Source organism: Peromyscus eremicus, chromosome 9 (assembly GCF_949786415.1).
Source record: "Peromyscus eremicus chromosome 9, PerEre_H2_v1, whole genome shotgun sequence".
NCBI classification, from domain to species: Eukaryota; Metazoa; Chordata; class Mammalia; order Rodentia; family Cricetidae; genus Peromyscus; species Peromyscus eremicus.
Genome location: NC_081425.1, coordinates 74,019,126 through 74,040,685, shown reverse-complemented (window position 1 = coordinate 74,040,685; position 21,560 = coordinate 74,019,126). Strand labels below are relative to the sequence as shown.

General features: G+C 45.5%; 1 protein-coding gene across 1 annotated transcript in view; it reads right to left on the bottom strand.

The window, feature by feature from the left end:
* Positions 1-18,765: 18,765 nt before the first annotated feature.
* The window catches only part of Gch1 (GTP cyclohydrolase 1), a 36,303-nt gene continuing 33,508 nt past the window's right edge, over positions 18,766-21,560 (bottom strand). Inside the window, exons 5-6 of the mRNA XM_059274503.1 lie at positions 20,631-20,715; positions 18,766-19,078 (exon numbers count right to left, since the gene is read on the bottom strand). Coding sequence (XP_059130486.1) covers positions 18,952-19,078; positions 20,631-20,715 — 212 coding nt within the window. The 3' untranslated portion in view covers positions 18,766-18,951. The remainder of the gene's footprint in view (positions 19,079-20,630; positions 20,716-21,560) is intronic.

The following is a 21,560-nucleotide window of genomic DNA, read 5'->3' as shown; positions in this document are numbered from 1 at the left end:
TTTACTGAGCCCTGATTGTGTATGATCTTTGAGGAGTTACCTTTTCTCCATTTCCCTTGCTCTTCATCCTCTCCCTGGCTGACTTCAGCTCTGGGCACAACTGGAGTTGGTCTTCAAGCAGCCCAGCCCTCTTTCTACTTACATCTCCCTCAGCGACCTCAGTGAGCAGGTCTGAAGCTGACGGCTCCACTGCCCACCATTGTCCAACATCTCCTTGACACTCACTCATAGTCTGCGTGTGAAATGCCCCTACCAGGCTGGTGGGTTTGAATACTTGGTCCCCAGCTAATGGCACTGTTTGGGAAGCCGTGGAACTTTGGGGACATGGGTTTTTCCTGGGGTAGATGGGCTTTGAGATTTATAGACCAGCTTCCCCTCCTGTCCCAGCTCTGCTTTCTGTTTCTCCAAGATGTGATGAACTGCAAAGTCCCACCCTCATGTTGCTACTGCTGTGGAGCTGACTGATGTGTTTAGGAGGTGGGTCTCTTGGAGGCAGACGTTATAGGCTATTGCTTGCCCTGATTCCAACCTGACCAGTTATAACCTGATGAGATATAAGCAAGGCTTTCCCACTTCACCACCACAGGTCCTCACGAGCCTTCCCAGACTCAGTGGGCTCAGATAAATCTCTTCTCCCATCAGCTACTTCTTGTCGACTATTTGGTCCTAACAGTGAGAACAGGGGCTACTCCACCCACTTCTGCTACTCCCCTTGTGGCCAGTGCTACCATAATCCCTAGATATCCAACTCCCCCAAGCAGGATTGCTCTGGATGAGCCCTCACCTCGTGGTGGACACGCTCTTTAGCTCCTAGCTTTTACATCTCTCTGCCGTCTCTTCTCAAGCTCGGGTGCACTGACCTGCTTTTTGCCCTGAGTTAACGTAGCCCGAGATGTCCATCCTCAGACACAGATCACAGCCCCAAATCTCCTTGCTTGAAAGCCTCCTACTAGCTTTTCACGGCTTCCCACTGCTTCTGGATCCGTTCTTGAGAAAGGCCCGTGAGATCTTCTGTGATCTGGCCCTCTGAGTATCTCTCCAACCCTCTATCTCTAGAACTCCCCCTCTGCTGTGGGACCCATGCACACTAGAGCTCCTGAGTGGGTTCCAAACGTGTGTCCCCACTGCTCACATCTCACCTGAGTCCGAAAAGGCAGGGCTGTCTTCCTCACCTTTGGGTTTCTACATACAGCACAGTTAAACCTAAGAGAGCAAAGTCTTCACACAGCCATTTCAGGAAAGAGCTGTGTCCTCACAACAGCGGCAACAGGAAGGAGAGACTTCGGTGTTATTTCTCTGGACAGGTAGGACCTCACTCCCAGTATTTACCTAGCTTTTCTACCTGTGGGAAGAAAGAGGGCCTGACACCCAAGAAGCCTCTTTTAAGCCCATACCATCAGAGGTTTCTGGGGACAAGGTGCCCAATCCAACCGTCTTGCACCAGAGAGTCTATATTCCTACCTCTATAACTATCAATAATGTGCTGGCTAGTTTCTGTCAACTTGACACATGCTCAGACATGTCTGGGAAGAGGGACTCTCTATCTATATGGAATTGCTTCTGTCAGATATGGGTGTGATTGTGGGATATTTTCTCCATCAATGATTGATGTGGGATGAGTCAACCCATTATGAGCAGAGCCATCCCTGGGCAAGTGGTCCTGGGTTCAATAAAAAAGCAATCTGAAGCAAGCTATGGAGAGCAAGCCAGTAAGCAGTATTTCTTTATGGCTTCTGCTTCAGTTCCTGCCTCCAGGTTCCTGCCTTTAGCTCCTTCCCCGACTTCCCTCAGTGATGAACTGTGACAAACTAAACCCTTTCCTCCCCAAGCTGTCTTGGTCATAGTGTCTATCACAACAACAGAGAAGCAAGCTAAGACAGACCGTATCTTTGCCTATGCCAAGGAAACTAGACTATGGCTTCATTTGCAGGGATGTCTCTAAACTTAGACAGTTAAAGATACATTAGCAGGATGAGGGAGATGGCTCAGCATGTAAAGTGTTTGCATGCAAGCATCAGAATCTGAGTTCAGATCCCTGGCACCCGTGTAAAAGCTGGACACGGAAGCATGCATCTCTAACCCCAGGGCTGGGACGGACACAGGTGGATCCCTGGCGCTCACTGCTCAGTCAGTCTTGCTGAATCAGTGAGTTCAAGGTTCAGTGAGAGACCCTGTCTGGAAAACTAAGATTGAGATTAAAAGAGGAAGACACCCAACATCTGGCCTGATGTGAGCATACATGTACACACACCTGCACACACACACACACACACACACACACACACACACACACACACACACCTGAGAAAAGGTCAAGAGAAAGGAGAACAAGGTTAATTCTCTAGGGTCCAATGGGCCTCAAAGCCCTCTAAGACAACCCCCGTCGCTGTGATTGCTTGCCTGCTCCACAAAAGCTCCCACAGCAGCCCAGATGGCTGGAGCTCTTTGCTCTGCCTGGGAGGGAGCCACACCAACGTGTTGGATCCAGAGCAAGAGTCCGCCAATGACAGGCTGCTGGCCAACTCCTATCCTCCATCTGTCTGTGTATGTGCCGTGAGTTAAGAAATGTTTTTTCCATGTTTTAATAATTAAAAAAACAATATTTCATGACACATAAAAATTATCTAAGGGGCTGGAGAAATGGCTCAGTGGTTAATATCACTTGCTGCTCTTCCAGAGGACCCAGGTTCAGTTCCCCCAACATCCATGTCAGGTGGCTTACAACCGCCTGTTACTCCAGCACCGTGGGATCTATGATCTTGACCAGCCTCCTTGGGCACCTGCAAATACATGGCACACACAAAGACATGCACAAATACACATATAAAAAGTATATCTTAAAAATGATTATGTGAAATCCAAATGTCAGTGATCATAAATAAAATTACTTCAAAAAAAAAAAACCATACTGATCCACTTATATATTTTCTGTGGTGGTTTGAATAAGAATGGACCCTATAGCCTCATATATGTGAATGCTTGGTCACCAGTGAATGTTCGAAAGGATTACAAGGATTGTGGCCTTGTGTGAGAAAGTGTATTACTGGAGGTTTCCAAAGCCCATGCCAGGCCCAGTCTCTCTTTCTGCCTGCAGATCAGGATGCACTGTTCACTGCGGCTGCTCCAGTGCCAGCCAGCACTCAGCCATGCTCCCTACTGTGATGATAATGGGCTAAACCTCTGGAACTGTAAGCCAGCCCCAATTAAATGTTTTGTCTTAAAAGGGTTGCTGTGGTCATGGTGTCTCTTCACAGCAGTAGAACAGTGACCAAGACATTTTCTATAGAGAATTCCACACTGTGGTGACAGAGTAGGCCAAAAACATGCAGCCTACAAAGTCAAAAATGTTTACTCCCAGGCACTTTCCAGGAAAAGGTTGCTAGTCTGTGGTCTAGACTACTCAAAGCCTGTGAGTTACAGAATAATAAACATGCAAAAATTCAAGCCAGAAAGGAGTTTCACTTTTAGCAAAGTAAATATACCTGATTTGTTGTTGTTGTTGTTGTTGTTTTCAAGTCACAGGTATATATGGGGCCAGCATGTATGCACACATGAATTCAGGTGCCCTTGGAGACCAGATGAGGCATTGGGTCCCCTGGAGCTGGAGTTACAGGTGGTTGTGAGCCACCTGAAGTGGGTTCAGGTCCTCTGAAATACTATGTCTTCTTTGACTACTGAGGCATCTCTCCAGCCCCATGTGATGTTTTTGAGGTAGTGGTCCCCATGTCCCCTAAGCTGGCTTCATACTCATAACATAGCCCAGGCTAGCCTTAAACTCGTGGCAATCCTCTTGCCTCCTAAGTGCTAGGAGTATAGATACCCAACTTTCGATCATCAGATAGTGACAGAGAAAAAGTGTCTCACTGAAGGGGTCCTTTGTCTCACGTGGCCCCATCGCCTTACTGAAAAAGGAAGGTACCTATGAGACTTTCCGGCTATCCCGTCTATTAGTTACAAAAATTACCCTTGGGTTGCTCTTCCAGGCTGATCAGTTTAGATGCTACCCAAATAGTGTTGTGACAGATGAGAATGGAACTCACACCACCCTTCCTCCCGAGATCAAGGATATCTCCGTTTTCAGTGAACTCAGCAACTGGTGTTCACACTGTGGCTACGTATGTAGGTGGAGCCCTAGAGAAATCCGTCTCCTTCTGTTGTTCCTTGCTGCACATTTGAAAGCTTTAGTAGGGGAATTTTATGAAACAAAACTGTGAGAAGTTCTAGGTATCCAGCTACCATCTTCCCTGATCACAGTACCCTGCAGATTACTAAAGCAATTGCATATCTACAAAGCAAATTATACAGCCCAGATGTCCCTCTGAAAATGAACAGACACAACCACTTTATCATCTGTTTGGAGAGCACCTTGTCCAGAAGCCCCTGACCTCCCTACTCCAGTCTCTGAAAGTAACAGAAAAGCAAGAAGGCCATGCTCTGTTGGCTGTTTTTTACTCTTTGGCTTTTTGGGGGGCCTACCACCCAGCTCCCAAAACATGACACAGATGCTTATTCTTAATTATAAATGCCCAACCTTAGCTTGGCTTGTTTCTAGCCAGCTTTTCTTAACTTTAAATTGTCCCATCTATCTTTTGCCTCTGGGCTTTTATCTTTTTCTGTTTCTGTATATCTTACTTTCATTCTTACTCCATGGCTTGCTGTGTAGCTGGATGGCTGGCCCCTGATGTCCTTCTCCTTGATCCCTCTTGCTCTTCTTTCCTCCCAGACTTCTCCTCCTATTTATTCTCTCTGCCTGCCAGTCCCACCTATCCTTTCTCCTGCCTTGCTATTGGCCATCAGCTCTTTATTAGACCATCAGGTGTTTTAAGACAGGCAAAGCAACACAGCTTTACAGAGTTAAACAAATGCAACATAAAAGAATGAAGCACATCTTTGCATGATTAAACAAATGTTCCACAGCATAAACAAATGTAACACATCTTAAAATAATATTCTACAACAATGGTCCCCAATCCACATATGCTCATACACAAAATGATGAATGCTTTGAGGCATTCACAATGAGAACCAGCCACGGTCCAGCCCAGCCTCAAAACTGTGCTTAGCATGAGCTGAAGAGATAAGGTGAACAGTGGGTCAGGGAAGAAGGACCCTAAAAATCAATCTAAACCACATGAGATCATGGCACAGGCTTTGGGTTTAGAACTGACTTATAAACAAGAACTTTAAAATACCACAATAAATAACCATATACACAGGAGTCACTTTTATATGCAAACACACACACACACACACACACACACACACACACACACACACACACACACAGAGATGGGGGGAGGATAAAAAAGCTCCCAAAGTAGAATTGCTGGAACAAAGTATATATAAAATTACTGTTGTTTTAAATGGCATGTATACAACATATATGTATGTATAAAGACATTTTAGACTCTGTTCTTCTTTGTCCATACTCCATCTATAATTTCTTGATCTAAAGTGTACATGACTACATGATTAAAATTAAAGTGTATCTTTGTAAGTTAATTCCTCCAGGTTAGCTGGGGACTGACTCATCCTAAATTAAATATTTGATCAAAGTACCTCCCCACTTACATTTGCTTGAGGACAGTCTTCTGCATGCCATCTACACTCTACACCACACAGGGTGACATCCTCTCTATTCCAAGTTCATTCTCCAATCTGTTATTTATAACTGCCTCAACTCCAATTTCTTCAGCAGAAATTTGAGCTCACAACACAAGTAGATCCCCACTGACACCACTGCAGACCAGTAAGCGTTCTGACCCCACAAAGGAGACAGCACTACCTACCTTACCTAGCAGAAAAAATATATATACGCATTTTCAAAACAGGGAAACTGAGCCCTGTGTCCCCGAGATGTCTTCAAACAGGGAAACTGAGACACACACATACACACACTGACACAGACAGACAGACAGACACACACACACACACACACACACACACACACACCGCCTCCCAGAGATGACTTAAACTTCAAGAAAATAATTTTTATTAAATGTTTTTTAAAGTATCTTTTGAGTTAGATAAAACTCCTTTAACAACGTTAGCAAAGTTTTCCAGTTTGCTTATCTCCAGAAAACCCATTAAGAAAATACCACTGCTGGAGAAGGCTGCGAATGTAGTTTAGTCAGCAAATTTTTTTTCTAGCACACACCAACCCCTGGGCTCAGTTCCCAGTGCCACATAAAACCAGGGAAGTGGTACACATCTACAGTTCCAGCACTCAAAAGTGAAGGCAGGAGGATCAGAAGTTCAAGGTCACCCGAAGAGAAAAATAGGAAAGAAGGAAGGGAGGGAGGAAAGGAGGGAGGGATCGTTCATGGCCTGGGAATGTCACTCACTGGTAGAACATGCTTAACAGGAGCTCAGCATGTGCTTAGTGTATACATAGCATGTGTTTAGTGTGTGTGTGGCATGTGCTTAGAGTGTGTGGTATGTGCTTAGTGTGTTTGTACAACCTGTGCAAGGCTTTTTGATTTTACTTTTGACCGTCAGCACCAAAACCTGAAATGCACGCATATTGCCTCAAGCCCACAAGCAGTGTTTCCGAAATGTGCAGCAGCTTTGTTAAAATGGAAATCCACATGCTATTGCACTTGGCAGCTTCAGTAATTTGGTTTTCACTGAAAACAATCTTTCCGAGTATTGGACAACCAGAGAGGTGGAACATCTGTCCCTCTCCTTGTAGGAGAACGGCTGGGACACACTCGGGAAGCAGAGCTGACGGTCCGTGTTCCAGAACCTTGACGTAAAAATAGACATCATCAGTATTATCTGAGGCGGGGCAGGAAGACACAGAAAAATGTGAGGACACAGGAAGGGAAGAAGCCCCTGACCATGAGTCCAGGAAACCCCTCACCTACTGGGAATCAGGAATTCCAGCATGGAAACAATATTCGCTTAGCAGTGGTTCTCAACCTGTGGGTCACAACCCCCTTGGGGGGTTGAACAACTGTTTTACAGGAGTTGCATATTAGATATCCTGCATATCAGATATTTACATTATGATTCATAATAGTAGCAAAATTACAGATATGAAGTAGCAATGAAAATCATTTCATGTTTGGGGGTCACCACAACATGAGGAACTGTATTAAATGGTCGCAGTATTAGGAAGATTGAAAACTACTGACTTACAGTCTTTCTCCCTTCCGGCTGGAAAGCTTATAGTCTTCTAGTAAAATCTCACCTGAAGCCGCATTTATGGTGAAAGGACATGCCCTAAACCCCCTCTGCAATCCTGGTGTCTCCTCCTTTAACTTATCTGATTGCTGTATTAATCTCATCCAAAGTACCTCCAAAGTCACCCTGAAATCTCATTTCTCAAAAAGGGGGCGGGAGTGGAATTTCTTAGCAACCCTTTGACATGCTTGAGAGCCACCAACCTGGACCTGTGGCTGATGCTTGTCTGAGGAGACCCATTCTCTCACATGCCTGGCTTTCTTCCCGAGAGCCTTTCTATGAACCCTCATGCATAAAACCCATGTCAAAAACATCTTTAATAAACTCCATCTCTGGGCGGTGGTGGTGCACGCCTTTAATCCCAGCACTCGGGAGGCAGAGCCAGGAGGATCTCTGTGAGTTCAAGGCCAGCCTGGGCTACCAAGTGAGTTCCAAGAGATGGCTCAGCGGTTAAGGGCACTGACTGTTCTTCCAGAGGACCTGGGTTCAATTCCCAGCACCCATACGGCAGTTCACAACTGTCTATAACTCCAAGATCTGAGAGCCTCACACAGACACATGTGTAGACAACACCAATGCACATAAAATAAAAATAAATTGTTTTAAAAAATTAAAAAAATAAATAAACTCCAACTCTACTTCATACTAGTTCATCCCCAAATTCTTTTCTGCAGTGAGGTCAAGGACCCTGTATTACCTGAGTTGAGGTTCCTAAAAGACTAAAGGAGTTGGAGGAGAAAATACAGACTTGAGCTGGTGGCCAGCCTTCTTGGCACACTGCTTCTAAGTAAGAAGCGTGGCACGCCATGCTCCTGAGGGTTCCCAGAACACTGAATTCTGGAGTAGCTGGCCTGCTGACGAGTCTGCACTGTCTCCTTTTATACACTGCTCCCGCATGGAGACCCTGGTGGTGGAAATGCCCATTGTCCAGCCGAGGCAATGAGCTAACCAATCATGGTCAGCAGCCTTCTACTACATGACAGCAGATGCTGTTCCTCAAACTGTCACAGGAGTGGCTTATCTTGGGACTCTTTACTGACCCACAGACACTTTGATCTTATTGGGGGGTTGGGGGCTGGTAACTGTTAAGTTTCAAACCCAGGACAAACAGCTGAGGTGCCGATTTAACATACCAAAGCTGGACAGGGCTGCCAGGTTCTCCCAGCATCCTTCAGTCCCTACCTGTTACAGGGTATGGCTTGCATACGCTGCCATCTTCCCTGAACTCTCCAGCCCAGGGGCTAGGCTGCCCTTCCCCCAGCAGCTCTTCCCTGTATAATGCAGCCATTTTGGTTACACGCCCCTCCCTTCCCTTTTGGACCTTTGTCCTCCTGGCTGCCACACCTGGTTCCCCTCTCTCCCTTCTGATTCCTCTCCCTGTCGCCCCACACGACCCAGCTCAGTCTGCTCATGTCCACTCCGGACTCTCCCTGACATTCCTGCCTCTGACTATGCTCTCCCACATATCTATGATAAACTTTCTCCTTGCTGGGAGGTGGTGGTGCACACCTTCAATCCTGGCACTTGGGAGGTTGAAGCAGGCAAATCTCTGTGAGTTCGGGGCCAGCCTGATCTACAGAGCTGGTTCCAGGAAAGCTAGGACTGTTACACAGAGAAACCCTGTCTCCTCCACCATACCTAGGAACAGTCATATCCTTTCCTTTTCTTTTTTCTTTTTTCCCCCCATTTAGTAACAAAGGCCTGCTTGCTGTGAGTGACAGCGTGGACCTGTGCCTCGGCTCTGCTGCCTCTGACATCACCTATTGTTGGGTCTCACAAGCAGTCCATATACTAGAAATGAGCTCAACTTGGACTTCAGAAGGGTTTCTGGAGGGTTAGATAAAAGCCATCATTCCTCGGGAATTTGTGACCCAAAGGGGTCCTTTCTCTTACTTCGGGCAGAAGGGACTTTGGCAACCTGTAGTGCCTATCAGCATATCAAAGCAGTACTAGCCTGCAGGCTCCCTCGGTATCACAAGTACCTGTTACACATTTCAAAGTCCACACTAGTCTCCTGGCCATTCCCTCCCCACAGCTACTTATCTTCCTTATAACCCACTATTTTCTACTACTCATTCTCTCTCTCTCTCTCTCTCTCTCTCTCTCTCTCTCTCTCTCTCTCTCTCTCTCTCTCTCTCCTTCCTCCCTCCCTCCCTCCCTCCCTCCCCCTCCCTTCTCCCTAACCTCACATCTCTCTATCTCTTGCTAGCTCCCTATCTCCTCTATTGTCTCCCACACTCCCACTTCCCCAGGCCCAGCCAAGTCCAGTCTCTTCTTTCTCTCTGTTCTGGACTCTTCCAGATGCCTCTGGATAGTTTCTCTCTTTTATTCGGGGGGAAACAAAACAAAACAAAACAAAACAAAACACCTTACCCTAATGATGGAGTGGTCATGTTGACACCCCCTCGAATACATCTAGTGCCCAAACCCTTGCATACACCTTCCCAATAACATAGTGCACTTTAAAACTGACACACTCAGTGCTGCTGTGTCTTGAATTTAGTAATACCTTGTCAGGAAACAATTTGAAGTATGGACCCAAAGTCTTTGAAATGTGAAGGGGCTGGTGGTGGAGTCATGAATGAAATGGACAACTTGGTAGGTCCCATGACTGGAACTGCTCAGTATAGTCACTGTCCGTGGATATACGACTTACTCAGAGTGAGTTAATCACAGAATGTAACACACATACACAAGGGAGATACAAGCAATCTCAATATTAGTGTGTTACTCCAATAAATTTGTGTGCCATTAAAAGTTTAGCTATAAGACGGTTAAGATGTATGAGGACAATTATACCATGCAAGAGCCAGAGGCAGGCAAATAGCTCATCTGAAGACATCCATTGTTGCTACTTTAGGGAGAGAGACGGATGAGTTATTTTGTTTCAAGGACTCCACACTAGAATCCTACCTTCTGGAAATAGAGGTATTCAGTGTAACGTTATTTGTCACAGAAAACAATTAAAAGTTTGTCATTGTGAAAATAATTGTTGCCTGCATTATTTATACCGAGGAATTCCATGTAACTCTTTAAACAAAGCTATAAAGACAGGAGACCAAGGAAGGGGAAGGAAAGCTACTTAGGGTCTCCAAGGCTGTAGAGAGTTACATCAAAGAAGACAGGGCAGACACTGGGGGGATAGATGTCAAAGTCTGACTCTAAAAGAAGTTTACTTTTTATTTTTTATTTTTTTGTGGTTTTGAGACAGGGTTTTTCTGTGTAGCTTTGCGCCTTTCCTGGAACTCACTTTGTAGACCAGGCTGGCCTCGAACTCACAGAGATCCACCTGCCTCTGCCTCCCGAGTGCTGGGATTAAAGGCATGCGCCACCACCGCCCGGCCTTTTTGAAAAATTTTTTTTTAATTTTTTTTTTTTTTTTTTTTTGGTTTCTAAAGGAAATTTAAAACCATCTGAGAAAGGCCAAGGCGGAGTCAGAATCAGATAGGAATTAATATTATACGTTGGGGGTGGGGTGGGGTCTGTTTAACTCTTTACTCCTTATCCATCAGTAATACATTCTGAGGCAAATACAGGTGAAATAACGTCTGGATGAAATTGCCTTAAATCACCATATATTTTAAAATATATATGTACTATTTACACAATTAATAAAATGAAAGAAAACAAATATTAACAGTTGTGACTTCCGAGGTATACAATTGAGTAACCGGTATTTTTTTTTTCCTTACTCTATTTTCTAAGATTTCCATGATGAATGAGGGAGTGGAAGTATGATAGGTTCAGAAGAATTAGACCAGAGGATTAAGTTACTCATACACAGGTAATTGTGGCACTGATTGTATTAATCTGGAGACAGTCTCTCTTAAGGGGCAATTTACCTTTAGACTTATCAGCTGAGTGATTGCAGACCTCGTAACCGCCTAAAACCGGAAGCTGCAGCCCATTCTCCCACGTTCGGCTCTCTGTCCAAATTGCCCAGGCAGCAGCGTACAAGTTTCCTAGTGGTCTAGTACCGTGGGTCCAAGGAATTGTAATTTTAGCTAGTAGTTCTCAACAGAAGGAACTCACTGGAATAACCAAGGGCTTTTTTTTTTCCTTCCCCAAACACAATTACAGGATACTGAGTAGTTCTCCATAGGGTGCAGACATATGTATTGACAAAAGCTTCCTAGGTGGTTTGGGGGAGGCACATGTGGCTGAGAATCCCTGATATAAATAAATGTGTGTGAATATGTTTGAGATCCTTTTGGAAGAATACACAAGAAAATGGGGGCGGTAGGGAAGAGGGCTGGGTGCCAGGAAGAGGGGGGATTTTTTTTCTCTGTCTTTCCCGTCTTTCAGGGCTCTGTGCAAGTGTGTTATAAGATCAAATAAAGTGAAGGCAGAAAGGAACCAGATTTCTAGTGGGTCTGCCGTGGCACTCAGTTCCCGGAGCTTCTTTCTCTTTAGCCAGGGTGTTAAAAAGCTCTGCAAAGCGACACCTTTTTTTTATGCAGATAATTTTGCTTTTCCATTTTTCACGACGGTTAACACACACTAACTTTAGAAGAACTCCATAAAAATGGTCAGGAAGAATTTTACACTCTGACTCTTACAGAAGCCACTCCCCACTCTAAGTCACATTCTACCGTTGGGATGTTTTGTTTTATCTGAACTTTGTGCTAAGCACAGGAACACCCATAAAAGTAATCCTAGGACAATTTGAGAATTTAATTAAGACTAGATGAAACTACAAAGTGCTGCAACTTTTTTTTTTTTTGATGTTTTGACATAGGGGATGTCACTATACAGCCCAGGCTGGCCCTGAATGTGTCATCTCCCTGCTTCCAAAGCTCTGTTATCATATATACATCACATCACACCCAGCCCATGATTACTTTTCAATATTAAACTAATACAGAGATTCTGCTAGGGTAGTCAACACTGTCACAGAGATCAATCTCCTCTTCCCCCTTCAGGAAGAAAGTTATTTGGACAACTGGGCAGGAGGTACTCAGATAAGCCTTGGATGAGGACTTTTGTTTGTTTGTTTGTTTGTTTTTCAAGACAGGGTTTCTCTGTGTAGCCCTGCCTGTCCTGGATCTCACTCTGTAGACGAGGCTGGCCTCGAACTCACAGAGATCCTCCTGCCTCTGTCTCCCCAGTGCTGGGATTAAAGGCATGCGCCACCACCGCCCGGCTCAGATGAGGACTTTATATGCCCATGCTCTGTGCTTATATGCACATCAACATTCAGAAACCCAGAGCCAAGACTCTAGTGAGGAAATTTTACCTGAGATTAGCTGCCCTTGGTTGGTTAGAGGAACTTCGCAAATGACTGCCAGAAAGAAGTAACTCTGGAGTCCCTGCTACTCAGAATTGTTTTAAGCTGGGGTGTGGTGTATGTATATGGTGTGTGTGTGTGTGTGTGTGTGTGTGTGTGTGTGTGTGTGTGTGTTGTACACACAGGTTCACATGCTTGCTTGTGTGCCAAGGCCAGAGGTCAATGTCAGGTATCTTCTGCAATCACATTTCACCTTGATTTTTTGAGACAGGATCTCTTAGTGAGCCTGGGGCTCAGGAGGACTGGCTGGCCAGCAAGCTCTGGAAAACGGGGAGGAACCACCTTCAAGAACTGGGGTTACATGGGTGTGCTGTTGTACCTGGCTTTTCCATGGCTGATGGGATCTAAACTTAGGTTTTTATTATTAAGAGATTTTCTATTTATTTTACATACCAACCACAGAGCCCCCTCTCCTCCCTCCTCCTGCCCCCAGCCTTCCCCCACAACCCACCCTTCATTCCCACCTCCTCCAAGGCAAGGTCTCCCGTGGGGAGTCAGCAGAGCCTGATACATTCAGTTGAGGCAGGCCCAAGCCCCTCCTCTCTGCACCAAGACTGCACAAAGTGTCCCATCACAGGCACTAGGCTCCAAAAAGCCAGCTCATGCAGCAGGGACGGGTCCGATCCCACTGCCTGGGGGCCCCCTAAACAGTTCAAGCTAAACAGCTGTCTTGCCTGTCCAGAGGGCCTAGTCCAGTACCATGGGGGCTCCTCAGCTATTGGTCCACAGTTCATGCATTTCCACTAGTTTGGCTGGTCGTCTCTGTACATTTTCCTATCATGATCTCGATGTCCCTTGCTCATAGAATCCCTCCTCTCTCTCATCGATTGGACTCCTGGAACTCAGCCTGGCACCCAGCCGTGGATCTCTGCATCTGCTTCCATCAGTCACTGAATGAGGGCTCTATGATGACAGTCAGGGTATTCAGCCATCTGATCACAAGAGTAGGCCAGCTCAGGCACCCTCTCAACTATTGCCAGTAGTCTATGGTGGGGTCATCCTTGTGGATTCCTGGGAACTTCCCTAACACTCTGTTTCTCCCTATTCCCATGATGTCCTCATTTATCATGGTATCTCTTTCCTTGCTCTCCCACTCTGTCCCTGTTCCTGCTCAAACCTCCCGTTCCCTTATGTTCTCATCCCCCATCCCTTGCCCTCCATTACCCCGCCCCTCATCCCCAGTTTGCTCATGTAGATCTATTTCTCCTTCACTGGGTGATCCATGCATCCTTCCTAGGTCCTCATTCTTATGCAGCAAGCACTTTATCCACAAAAGTATCTCCCCAGCCCCAACTTTTCCAGCTTTCCTCCATGCTATTCAGTGTATCTCTCTGAACTTCCTTGTATTTCTACAAGGAAAAAAACTGTCAAGAGAAAAAAACAAACAAACAAACAAAAGAAAGAAAAGAAAAGAAAAGAAAGAAAAACCTGCATAAAGAAATTTACAATCAAGACAGAACAGGCTACAAAAAAAACAAAAAACAAAACAAACAAACAAAAATAAAACCTAGCATCACCACATATGTAGTAGAAAAAAAACACAAAAAGACAAACCAAAAACATCTTATTTGTCTGCCTGTTCAGAGTGTTTTCAAGTGTGAAGATCCAGCAAGGGGCAGGAGAGGAAGAATCCCACCTCCTAAAATCAGAAAAAAAAATAATGAACAACCTCTGGAGGTTTTCACCAAGCCCAGGCATCACAGCACAGGATCCCCTCAGCCCAGCCTTCCCAGTGCTCACCAACCATCAAACCCACTTCCCTGGCCAGCAGAGTCAGTTCCAGAAGCTAAGGGAGTTCCCAAAAGGACATAGCTGTGCACATGTTGCTCAAAACAAGTGGATGAATAAAGAAAGGAAAGCAGACCATTAGGAGGACCACACACGGGGGAGGTCCACCCCACGTGACTCACAAGGGCATTGCTACACTCTGAGGGAGAGACTGGAAGAGGCTACTGGAGGGCTGGGGCTGGAGATCAGTGCTACAGTGTTTGCCTTGACTATAGAGGCCGCAGGTTCGATCCACAGTACTGCAGGGAGAGGGAGGGGAGGAGGGGAAGAGGGAGGGAGGAAGGCAGAGAGACAGAGGTAGGAGTCCTGAAGTGTTACTTTCCTTTACCCACCCCTACCTCACCCCACCCCCAGCCAAAGCCAGATATTCCTGCCCAGAGGGTCACCAAAATGAGACTAAAGGCAAAGTGGGGAAATCCAAGTACTCCTACCTCCCAAGCTAATTCTTGAAGTTCCCTGGGATGCTATGGGATGGTCTGTATGTCAAATTACTCTGATTGGTCAATAAATAAAACACTGATTGGCCAGTGGCTAGGCAGGAAGTATAGGCGGGACTAACAGAGAAGAGAAAAGAAAGAACAGGAAGGCAGAAGGAGACACTGCCAGCCACCGCCATGACAAGCAGCATGTGAAGACGCCAGTAAGCCACGAGCCATGTGGCAAGGTATAGATTTATGGAAATGGATTAATCTAAGATATAAGAACAGTTAGCAAGAAGCCTGCCACGGCCATACAGTTTGTAGGCAATATAAGTCTCTGTGTTTACTTGGTTGGGTCTGAGCAGCTGTGGGACTGGCAGGTGACAGAGATTTGTCCTGACTGTGGGCAAGGCAGGAAAACTCAAGCTACACCAGGATAGGCCCTAGAAGAGATGCAAAATCTTGTACACATCCTTATCTCCAGTTCTAACATAACCTTCCACCTTAACCAAAATCTTGGCAGCCAAGCAAACCTCTAAGTTGAAGGTAAAGAAGCCACATGGCAGATATTTTAAAACTGAAGCCTGCTTCAAAAGAGCAGAACCAGAGAAGAAAGGAGGGCAAGGAGGAAAAAAAAAAAGAGGAGGAAGAGGAAGAAGGAAAGAGAAGAAGGAAGCAGGAGGAAGAAAGGAAGAGTGTTGTTGGGGGTTTTTACTCTTTGAGGGGGCCAACTACCAGCTCCCAAATAAATCACACAGAGGCTTATTCTTAATTACAAATGCCTGGCCTTAGCTTGGCTTGTTTCTAGCCAGCTTTTCTTATCTTAAATTATCCCATCTACTTTTTGCCTCTGGGCTTTTCCCATTCTCTTACTTCTATAAATCTTACTTTTACTCCATGGCTGGCTGTGTAGCTGGGTGGCTGGCCCTTGGAGTCCTCCCCCATCTCTGACTACTTCTCTTTCTCCCAGATTTCTCCTTCTATTTATACTCTCTGCCTGCCTCCCTATTGGCCATTCAGCTCTTTATTAGACCATCAGGTGTTTTAGACAGGCACAGTAACACAGCTTTACAAAGTTAAACAAATGCAACATAAACAAAAGTAACACACCTTAAAATAATATTCTATACAGAGGAGGAGGGAAGGAAGAGAAGGAAGAGGAAGAAGAAAGGAAGAAAAAGGAAGGAGAGGAGGAGGAAAAACAGTGCCTGGGAATTGTCTTGCAACAGTCCAGTAGGGATGGTAGGTGTAACCATTATACACAAGATGTCAGAAGCTGGAAGAGGTATGTGGGGTTCATATGCTAGAGTCTCTACTGCTGTACATGTTTTATTTTGCACAATAACAAAAAATAAAACAAGCCAGTTTTCTCTGGGGAAAGTATGGTAGTTACAGATTCACTTCCCCTTGAACTCATCTCCTAAGGCTTCCTCTTCTCCCTGCCTGTGAAAGACCCATGCCCGTCATAATAGGTTGGTAGAAAACCTTGTTTTGATTTTGGTTTTGAGACAGGGGGTCTCACTGTGAAGCCCCTGGATGTCCCTGGAGTCACAGAAATACACTTGCCTCTGCCTAGTTTGCACAGGGACTAAAGGCATACATTGTCTCTGGAAAGCTTTTCTTTCAACTTTGGGTGACCAAGGACTTATACATGCTTCAGAGAAAAATCTCAGGGCCAACAGATTGGGCTGAGTTGAGCATTTCAGTTTTGACACCTGGAACTTTGTTTTGGGAGTTATTTTATACCAGTGAGCATTCCACAGAATGGCAAGATTGAACACTCAACATCTGCAGGGTATTGTAAGTCCAGTGCCTGGCACCTAGACACACAGACAACCAGTGAGGGCTGGAGCCACTGTCGGGGAGAGCAATATGGAAGACCATGAGTAAGAGGACACATGGACCCGGACACAGAGCAGAAAAAAAAGCCAGGAAAACCCTTTGCATCTCACTCACCGTGTGCACTTCCTGCCCTGGCCACCTTCCTTCCTCATCAGCGTCTCACACAGGAGCAGTGCCTGTCCCCAGGAGGCTGCACCTGCCCCAGACCTCCCCCACTCCCCAATACCAGCAAGAGGCTGGAGTTAGTAACACCATCATACACCAAAGAGGAACTATCAGAGCTTCACACCACATATTCATGGAGATGTAGACTCTCACACTTTACTGGATAAACAAAGCCTTCACCTTCGTGATGGGTATTTTAGCTAAACGGGACCAAAACAATCAAATTAATTGATACGCTATATTTATACTGGTGATAGAAAAAGAAGCATTCACAGGAACAAAATTATAATACTTTAATCATTTAAATAGAACCAACTTCAGGTACATACATACACATACAGAAAATCCAAACCATGTAATTGAACAGTACATGTAAATACATCAGCTTCTTAAAAATCCCCCAGATGGACTCAGAGTCAGGGATGTGAAAAGGAATTTTGAAGCACTACAGACCAGAGTGAGACAGACAAGGTTGTCACTTAGCAGGTACTGAGGAGACTAGCCTGTGGCCATGTCAGGCTCTTTGTTAAGAACTTCTAGGGAATGAGCCAACAGAGGCATTCAGAAGGGATATAAATGATCACCCCCAAAAGATGAAGGTATGGCGAACAATTTCTTTGGTCCTATAAGTCAATTCACATTAGTTTTGTTTTATTTGAAAATACCAAACATGAGTTGAATACTTAGCATTCTACCTAGAAATGTCTGAATAGTAAGTGGGCTGACATTGTAATCAGGTTAGATTTGAAAGGGAACTCCAAATCAACCCGACTGTACTTTAGAAATTCTAAATATAGAAAGTGCCAGGGAAAGGTAAAGATAAAATAATAATAATAATAATAATAATAATAATAATAATAATAATAAAAAGCCAGCTCTGTCATCTTACTTCATCATAAGCTGATGAGTGTCCAAGCGGCAGTGGACACATGGAGAGAGCACTGTGTCAGCCAGTGGGAGACCTTGTCATGGAACAGCCATGCTCATGTGTGTGTGTGGGGGTGGGGGAGCTGGATGCTGCGCTTTCACTTGGCCCACGCTGCCCCCGTGGAGGATACTGAAAGTAAGTGGTAAGAAGCCAAGCTTCTGAACAGCTTCACCATCCGAACCCACTTGTTCCGAAGACAAGACACACACCCACAAGAAAGAAACGAGACCAAAGTCCCCAGTGCATCCGCACAGACGCCAGCAGCAGCAGCAGCAGCAGCAGCAGCAGCAGCAGCAGCGTGGATTGGCCGGTGCCGTGGGCACAGCCCCCATGCAGGCCTCCCTCAGCCCAGTCCATGCTCCTTCCAGTTCTGAGGAGCTAAGAGTCTACAGAGCAGACAGGATAGGCAGTTGCAAAAGATCCTGAAAATATTTAGAAAAACACTTCATAAGAGTTTTTGAAAATGCCTTGAAAGCATCTCCTCGGAATAGACAAAACAAACTCACAAGACCTTCTAACAGGAAATCGACAAGGGCTAGTTATGTGCGGAGTTGGCACTTATAAACTTATGAAGTAACGGCTTTTCCTAAACGATGGAAAAAGTACCTACACTCCAAAGGGTGCAATATTCTCCTCAAGGCACAGAGTCAACCCTCTACATCCATGGATGCTGACGCCAGGAATGAATTCCATCTCCTCCAAACTTAAAATATAGAGGGTGCCTTTTTAACTCCTAGCAAAGTTAAGACAACTGTCCCGCCACCTTCCCTCAGAGACTAATGTGACAGGCAGACAGTTAATAACTACATCCAGAGTAAAACGTCACTGGTGGTTTCACACACATGACCAAAGCAGAGAGGAGTCTGTGGTGTTGGAATGCAGGGAGCAATGCTCTCTGTACAGCCACTGTCCCCAGCACGTCCTTCCGCATTCTGCTGTGTCCGCTGGAGGTGAGAAGATGGCGCAGAGGCCACAGCCCCTTGAATGTCCAGTGCCCTCCGCTAATGAGTCAGCTATGATTTCGAGCAATGCATGAGTTCTCCTCCTTGACAGCATCCTGGGGGATCTGATGGCAGTGGTCAATGTGGAGAACCCGTACTCTCGGCAGCTCACTTTAAACATGGCCACTGAGGAGGTGGTAAGAAGAAAAGCAGAATGCTCACCCCTTAGTTAATTACTTTTATTGGACATACCTATAAATAATTATTAAATACAATTCATGGTGAGGAACAAAATCCACATCTGTACCAATTGAAACTGGAATGCATGATTGAGACAGATAACGCCGGTAGCAGTGGGGTCTGCGAACCAGGTCCTATGTGCACACCGAAGTTCATTCAGCTCCTGATGAGCGTGAGGAACTCTTCCCGAGTCTTCGGGTCTTCCCGGAACACCCCCAGCATGGTGCTGGTGACAGTCTTGCTGTTCATTTTCTGCACGCCTCGCATGACCATACACATGTGTCTATAAAACAAGACGACAGGGCAGGTTGAAAGGCATAGACAGTGCTGTCTTATTTTCAGTAAATAAAAAGCAGGACAAAGACTAACTCCAGTTCACCGTTATCAACCTTGTCAAAACATCCCTTCTTAGAAAAACATTAAGCATTTTCTTGAATCATTTTATGTCATACAGCTTTTATTCCTATTTGCAGTTGAGTCTAATCAGAAGGGAAAAGCCAAATGTTCTTCCTGGTTGAAGAAGCACAAAAGTTCTAAATCAAAAGAGATTCAGAAATCATGCTTGATCCACCCTTGGGACCACAATGGCACCGTGCCAACGACAGTGTCTTGAGAGATAAATACTCAAGGACACTAAGCTTGCCAGCAGAATGAAGGTAAAAGTGGTCAGTGTGTCTAAGCAACATGGTGGAGCTGGACAGCAAAGACAGGGCCGAGCTCGGGGACTCCATAGCGTGGGGAGAACTGTCTACACAATCGAGGAATTCTCATAACTCACTCCAGCTTCAAGAGTGTCTGCAGATCCTGACAGGAGTGAAATAAGGCAGACACAGAAATCTCGCACTCCGATGTGGGATCTGAGGGAGGTGACCTCATGGAACAGAACAGCAACAGTGCTTCCCAGAGGCCAGAAGCACCGAGCTGGGTAGATGGGCTTGAAGTCACAGCTAAACCCAGTGAGAATCCTGACCTGCTGCCGCAGAGTCCGGTGAGTGGAGATGACAACGGTGTTTGCATTACTTCAAAAGCAGGAGGAGGCTTTTGAATTGCTTTCCTTAGAGAGGATGATGAGTGTCTGCGGAATAGGGACAGTTAACCCCAATCTAAACAGTGCAGCCTTACAGCTATCAAGATACCATGCTGTAGATCATCAGCAGATTGTTTCCGTGTTTACTAAAATCTCAGTTAACAGTTAAATTGAAAAATAGAAAATATCTGTTCTTTTTAAAAACAGTGTCTTCAGTGCCCTTTGTACCAATTCTTACTTTTTTTTTCTATTTGGCAAATGTGCACTCACAAAAGAAAAAAGCTAAGGAAAAAGGCAAGACACAAAAATACTGACTGCACACACAGAATTTTACAATGATACACACGACTCCCAAGAGCTCCAAAGTTCTCACAAAAGGGAAAAACAAAAACCAGGGGCTGGAGAGATGGCTCAGTGATTAAGGGACATCAAATGACCCGAGTTTGGTTCCTAGGACCTATTTCAAGAGGCTTACAACTACCTGCAACTCTACCTATGGCCTCCACAAACACCACCGGCACACATGTACACAGGATTCAAAGAAGACTGAAAACAAAACAAAAATCCCCTTTCGATCCCCTGGCTCCTCGGTCAGCACCACAGTGAGGACGGAGAAAAGCAGCTGCAGGCCTGTGGGTGGGGGCCACCAGCAGCAGCAAGTGATCCTTGCTTGTCCTAGAGAAGCTGAGGGCGGGGGCCACCAGCAGCAGTAAGTGTTCCTTGCTTGTCCTAGAGAAGCTGGACGGCACTAGAGGTGGAGGTCGATGCTGGTACCACTAAGACATTATCAAAGGCGGTTTGGACTTACGTTGCTTCAATCACTACCCCGACACCAGCAGGCTGCAAGGCTTCTGTGATGGCCACCGCAATTTGTTTGGTGAGGCGCTCTTGAACTGTGGAGTGTGACAGAGAGCTGGGTTGAAAAGCCAGACACAAACAGCTGGAAGATTTGTGATCTTACAAAGCAGATGTCTGTGGGATTTAACATCTAAGACATGCCAGCTTTCTTCATGATCATTCTATCTGCTAAGTCTTGAAGAAGTCCCAGGTCTGTGTCCTCACAAGCACTATAGGTCCTGGGGAGACCCCTGGCCCCCCAGTACCTCTGCAGGGGAGGGACTTGAGCAGCAAGTATCTCTTCTGTGTGCATCAAGAAAACCAATACCGGCTCACAAGCATCTCCATTGATGTAGAGTGGAGTGAAGAATTAATTACATTTCAGCAGAGTTAGTATGGAAGCTAACTGCTGGACTGTTGAAATCCAGTGTTGGAACCTAAATAATTCAATTTCTTATGCTGACAAAAACAGCTTGTCTTTGAATACATTTCTGAGAATTGTGCCAATGTCGGAAAACTGACAAAAATCCCCAAATGTCTACCAGGGGAGAGACTGGCTAGCGGATTAGTTCACACAATGGAATTTGAAACAGCCACAGAAGTGAACGACATGGTTAGGGGTGTGAGGTGTGGGGGTTGTTCAACATGTGTTAAGTGAAAGGGGAATGGGAGGGAAGTGAGGCGGATCACATATGAGTCCATCCTTGTTCAAATGGGTACGGTCTGATTTGTTATTGTTGATGCGTGCATACACATAGTAGGGATAGAAAAGCATGACAGGGCTTCCTCTACAGGTTTAAACAGACTCTCTTGTACTTCCCTCGGAGGGCTCCATTTCTGACCTTTGCATTTATTACACTTCTAACAGAGTAAGGGTCTTTGTTCTAAAGGGAAATGTTTT